Source organism: Notothenia coriiceps, unplaced genomic scaffold (assembly GCF_000735185.1).
Source record: "Notothenia coriiceps isolate Sejong01 unplaced genomic scaffold, NC01 NC01_scaffold00010597, whole genome shotgun sequence".
Lineage (NCBI taxonomy): Eukaryota > Metazoa > Chordata > Actinopteri > Perciformes > Nototheniidae > Notothenia > Notothenia coriiceps.
The window spans coordinates 120375-126701 of NW_011343298.1; the positions used below are offsets into that span (position 1 = coordinate 120375).

Below are 6327 nucleotides of genomic sequence, written 5' to 3' on the forward strand. Positions count from 1 at the left end.
GTTTCTTGTAAAAGTGTTAATAGTTTGGTAAGCCTAATTTACGTGCAATAGCACAGCTTTGTTCTCACCCAATGTTCTCTGTAGGAATCTTCAATGCCACTGTTTTCACCACAGAGGCAGGGAAGCTGCTGTTAGAGGAAGACGTTAACAAAGTAAGCTAGCCAACAGAATGCCTTTTTATTTTGACTTTTGGGTAAAAGAAAATACCTTACTATTGAGGCCTTTGGATTAATAACTCAAGAACAAAAATAAAGTTTGTCTTTAATTAAAGAAATAACAGGTCAGGCACAAGAGTAGCTTCAGTGAAAGACTAATTTCACCAAGATTCACCAAAGTGCCACAGGAAGCCATTGCCTGTGGCCATAAAGAGGACATATTATGCTTTGGGTGTTTTCCCTTTCCTGTATTGTGTTTTTTTGTGCATGTAAATGGTCTGGAAAGGCTTACATTAAAAGTTGACTTCACTATGTAACACTCTCGCTCCTATTGGCCAGCGCTCCAACACACGTGATATGCTAAGGAGTGGGACATTTCCGACACATCTCTGAGTGGTTGACCAATCAGAACAGAGCCAGACAGCTAACCAATCAGAGCAGACTGGACTCTGGTTTCAGACAGGGTGAAAAGAGATGCTGCAGCGGAAATTGTTTTCATTAAGATCACATTTGTATTACCTCATTATCCAACCATTATCAACAATTCTAAAAACTGTAATACTCTTTTTTATGCTGCAGCTAAAGCCTGTGTACAAAATGATTTATTTACAGTCATTTAAATCAATGTCTTAATAATTTATTGATGGCATAAGTATCACTGATCACGTCAAACAGGTGAATAAAATTGAAATGTATTCCAATTATTGTCATCAAATATTCATTTTAGGACTCGTTAGATGTGGGTCAAGGCTGTCACTTTTTATTTGAAATGTTAACGACTGTTGGAACACGGGGTGAATATTAAATACACAATGTGTAATCATCTGTTTGATCTAACTGCAAAAAGCCGTGCCTTGTTCTCAGTGTGGGGCTTTTCCTAAAATACACTGTCCATCTGTTAGAGTAAAAACACATCTGACAGAGGTTTGAAATAATAATTCCTAAATGTATTTAACGCTTTTCACATTCTGGCACATTGGAATGAACTGTATTAAAGAGACCCTAGTTTTGCATGTAAATGGTCTGCAAAGGCTAAAATCCCAACATTCAACACACTTTTCTCTCCCACACCCAATTTTTGGTAATTATTAGTGAATAAAGGTTTTGATTTGCAATATTTATACAATTTGTATAAATATTGCAAATCAAAACCTTTATTCACTAATAATTACCAAAAATTGGGTGTGGGAGAGAAAAGTGTGTTGAATGTTGGGATTTTAGCCTTTNTAAACTCAAGGCCCGGGGGCCAAATCAGGCCCTTGGTGGATTTAATTTCGGCCCGCAGGATAATTTCTAATTACTATTAGATCTGGCCCGCCGGTATATTGCACACACACCTTCACTCAATCCTGAGGGTTTCCTCAGCTCAGAGCCTGAGCCCAAACATGGATGAACTTGCACCCAAGATGAGATGCCAAGTATCTGAGCTAGCATCACAGAGCAGCACACTGAGTTTAATGGATGTTTCCTTCTGCACTTTCTCTCTCAGGACAACAGGGCATGTTTGGTTTGTTCTTTGAGGGAAATAGTTTTGTTGAAGCTGTTGTTGGCCTGTGGAAAAATGTAATCATAAGAAATTACTGAGGAAAATCTGCAGATAGAGCCATAAGAAATGAATGCAACTGATTATTTAATGTTTGATGTTTCTTTAGGCGATAATTTAAGCTTTGTTAGTTCCAGGTTTAATATGTGTAATAAACATTGAACCAGTCCGGCCCTCGACTAGTACCCATTGTTTTATTTTGGCCCACTGTGTATTTGAGTTTGACACCCCCTGGTATTCTTTGAGTAATACAACTTGCCTGTTATGTGTATGATTATAGCAGCCCTTTATTTAAAAATGTTTAATCATACTTTCTCTTTTAATTTAAGATCCTTATGTTGGAAAAGCTCCGCCTGAGTGCCTGGAAGAAAACCTCAGTCAGTGCCGAAGAGAAGGAGAAAGAAGCGAGAGACGCCCCCAAAATGTTTGAGAACAATGTGCCATCTGTGACCAAAGGAGTGAAATTCGCTGTGAGCACATTTCAATGATTTATAATATTTCATGTCGTGTAAATAATAATAATATATCTTTCTTTGGTTAAGATCAACATGTTTCTGATCACACAAAAAACAATATTGGACTTCTCTCTGTCTTTCATTTCTCGATGAGCCTTTCATTAAATAAAATATGTATCTGTGACTAGTACAATGTGGAGGGGAGAGATGATCTGTGATTTATGTTGTTTGTTAGCATTATTACAGCATCAGTCTTTTTGATGGCATGCCATTGAACCCTCTGTGTTTTCAGCTCCCTCTGGACTCCAGAAGAAGCAGCTGTGCAGCAGCCATGAGACGAGGCTCCAGAGACACTCAGGGAGCTACAGGTACGCTCAGGAGCTTCAGTCCATTCTCAGGAACACAACACAGACACTATCATCACATTTTTGAGGACTAAGATATCTGGCTCATTGGTTTTGTAACTACAGGTTTTTGCAGCCCGCTAACTTAATAAGGTTGCTTTGATTAAGACTCAAATGAAGTATTGATGAAAATAAACTGTATTATAGACGTGCTGTGCTTTGCCTTGTAAAAAACGATTCGAGTGTCGTGTTCCCCAAAGTTCTGACTTCAAGGCAGCTATAATCCTTTTCTTCACAAACAAGGGATCACATGACTATTTGCTGTGTGTGAGGATGAACCAATGTTAAGTATCACCCGACTCTTCAGTTCCCATCAGCTCTACAGTGCTCTATAATGACTTCCAGCTCCCAGCGTTACTGTTTCAGTGAGCTCCCACTGCTCCGTGTCCTTTTCACCCACAGCTAATAGCTATCGTCAGTTCAAAGCTGTGATAACGCACCAAACAGCAGACAGAGCAAGTGAGTGAATGACTAGCTGGGGAGCTGAGTGTTGAGCCACTGAAGAACCAGGTATTTCCCTCAGGAGTCGGTTTGACACAAAGCTAATATTGAGTTATTGGACTTACTGATATACCTCCCAAATACTTGTCTCCACGATAAAACCCTCAACATTGTGATGGATTACAGATTTGTTTTTTGTTTGGTTTGTCACCAGCGATGAAGAGCAGCCTGAGGAGGCCATCAGGCTGCGGACCCTCCTCCTCTTTCCTCCTCCTCTTCCTCCTCCTTGCTGCCTGTCAGAAGGTCGACTCCTGCCAGCTCGAGTCAGGACACATCCCCAAATCAAGAATCCTCCAGCAGCAGCAGCAGCTCTCCCGTGAGAGACGTGGTGAGTGCTGCTCTCTCTTCTCCGGTAAAACATCAAACTTTTTAATGAGATTTTATTTGTATTTCTGAAATATTTTGGACTTTTTATTTCTTGTCTTAATTTCTCTTATTCACACATTGCCTTTTTTTACGCAACGCAAAACATTCCCAAATTGGGATCAATAAAATACTTCTATCTATGTGTCTATCCATGCATCTATCTCTCTCTCATCCATCCATCCATCCACCTATCCATCTCTCTTTCCATCTATCCATCCATCCCTCTCTATCCATCCACCTTTCTCTCTATCTATCTATCCATCTCTCGCTCTCTCAGAAAATAAAGAACTTTATCACAATATTCTAATTTTCTGAGACAGTCCTGTATATCCATCCATCCATCTCTCTCTCTCTCTCTCTATCCACCCATCTCTCTACCATCTATCCATCTATCTCTATCCATCCATCTCTCTATCCATCCATTCATCCAACCACCTATCTATCTATCTCTATCCATCCATCTCTCTCTATCCATCTATCCATCCATCCCCATCTCTCCATCTATCTCTGACCTTAGAGGTGGTCAGCCCGACACAAATAGATCCTCTCATTCTCATTCTCTTTAGGATCTTGTCCTTGTTTGTGGTCGTGGGGTCTGTTGCAGCCCGCTGCTGTAAACCAGGGCTCAGTCACGGTTTCATATTTCTGTTTCTATCCTCTTATCGTAGACAATGCAATCCCTACCTCAAGAGCCAGAGTGCAGCGAGGCCCACGAGCCAGAATCTGATCAGGTCATTACACACCCCGATGGGAAGGTGAGGAAGTGGAAATATTTGTCATTTTCCACATCACAGAATATATCTTGAAAAGTGAAAACGTCTGGATATGTTCACAACATTAAGGAGGACATAGCACAACAGGGATCTGCAGCTTTCCTCAGTAACATAAGATGTGTAGTTTGTTTGCATCAATCTGTAAACAGCTGGATGGAACATTGATAGAAGACTTAAATAAGAAGTTGTTCTGCAGTGGTTTGTTGGCTATGAGTTCCTGAATGGAGTGTGATGCTTCTGATCTCAGACAGAGACGGTTCTGGCCGGAGGCGATCGTCTCTTCGTCTTCCCCAACGGGACGAAGAAGGAGGTCTCAGCGGACGGACTGACGGTCAAAGTCACGTTCTTCAACAGAGACACCAAGGAGGTCACAGCCGACCAGAGAGTGGTGAGGACTTTGACTTAGGTCGCATTTACACTAGTCCGGTTGAATCGAACCCTGGTGCGTTTCGTTTGGGTTTATGTGAACGCAGTCCGAGACCTCCGAAGTGAACTAAACAACCGGACTCTGGTCCGCCTAAAAGAGGTGGTCTCGGACCGCTTGCTAGTGAACTCTGGAGCGGTTCATCGCTGGTGTGAATGCAGTCCGCACCAAAACACAGGAAGCAAGCGTCACAAGAACGCGGATGTCTTCAAAATCTTTCACTAAAGATTTTGAAGACATCCGCTGTTAGTGAAAGAATGAAGTGTTGAACAGTGTCGTGTAAAGTAAAAATGCTCCGTCAACTATACAATCAAGTCAGAGCCACCTGTCGTCGGTGAAACCCCCTCCTTACTGCAGAACGTCTCATGTGTTATGTTTTCGAATGGACGTTGTCTGATTATATAATCATATGCCGCTAGTGTCTGTTGATCTCCAGATTAACAGCAGCATGAACATAACCTGCCGATGCTCCATGACGGAGGCTCCGGTAGAAATTGCAGTGATTTGCGTTTTTACCCCCTTAATGTCTGACCAATGGTTGAACAGCATTTCCGTGCACTTGACTTGTGTTTAAAGTTTATAGTCCGTTTGAGTTTTGCTGGTGTGGTGTGAACACAAACCGAACCTTCTGAAAAATGTAACAAACTGTCTGGTGCGCACCAGAAAACGGACTATTAGGTGTGAATGCGACCTTATTCTAAATGTATCTGGTTTGAACACAAACTACTCTCCTGCATCTGCACCGGTTAAATGTGACCAACGTCTACCTATCCAATACGCATGTATAAAACCGTTCTCTCCTCACAGATCTATTACTACGCCGAGGCTCAGACGTCACACATCACATACCCAGATGGTATCGAGGTGCTGCACTTCCCCAACAACCAGACTGGTGAGTCCGTGAGGAAACCAGTAAAGTAGTTGCCGCTCTGTAAAATAATGTTTACCTTATTATTAGATGATACTTATTGAGGCATCAGTGTGTAACGTACGCTGCCGAATAAATGTAGTAAGTCAGAAAACAAAACAATATGTTCCTCAGAAATGTAGTTCAGAGGAAGTATCAACCTCCATAACTTCAGATGTAGATATTCTAAGGTAACTTCCACCAATGGATTTTATATATAGAAATGTATTTATTAGGATAAACCCCTTGAGATACACCATCTCGTTTTCAAGGGGGTCCCGATTTATTCAAAACTGAAAAGTTTATCTTATGGTTAAAACTTTTATATATTTGGCATTAAATGAAAAAAATCATGTATGTTCGTAGTGGCTTAGCTTGTATTGGCAAAATAAAAGTAAAACGCAGGTAATTGATGATTACTATGTTCCACACATTAATACTTTGTTTTATTTCACCCTCAGAAAAACTTTTCCCAGACGGCCGTAAAGAAATCACGTTCCCAGACCAGACTGTGAAGAACCTGTTTCCCAACGGCCGGGAGGAGAGCGTTCTGACGGACGGGACCGTCATTCAGGTCAACTCGTAAGTTCAGAGCTGTTATTACTGCGTCTGTTTTTACTACTAATGAACATTGCTTTCCGCCGAATGGGAGTATTTAAAGGTCAACTATTATGCAAAATCCACTTTTTCATGTATTTTCTAAATCAACATGTGTCCCCTCTCCTTCATGTCTCTTCTACATCAACATGTGTCCCCTCTTCTTCATGTCTCTTCTACATCAACATGTGTCCCCTCTTCT

At 41.2% G+C, this 6327-nt stretch overlaps 1 protein-coding gene across 1 annotated transcript in view; it reads left to right on the forward strand.

The window, feature by feature from the left end:
- Positions 1-2031: 2031 nt before the first annotated feature.
- Positions 2032-6327, forward strand: part of LOC104946111 (centromere protein J-like) — a 4527-nt gene continuing 231 nt past the window's right edge. The window contains exons 1-7 of the mRNA XM_010771873.1: positions 2032-2168; positions 2446-2521; positions 3213-3386; positions 4093-4179; positions 4445-4585; positions 5429-5513; positions 5990-6110. Of these exons, the coding sequence (XP_010770175.1) occupies positions 4096-4179; positions 4445-4585; positions 5429-5513; positions 5990-6110 (431 nt within the window). The 5' untranslated portion in view covers positions 2032-2168; positions 2446-2521; positions 3213-3386; positions 4093-4095. The remainder of the gene's footprint in view (positions 2169-2445; positions 2522-3212; positions 3387-4092; positions 4180-4444; positions 4586-5428; positions 5514-5989; positions 6111-6327) is intronic.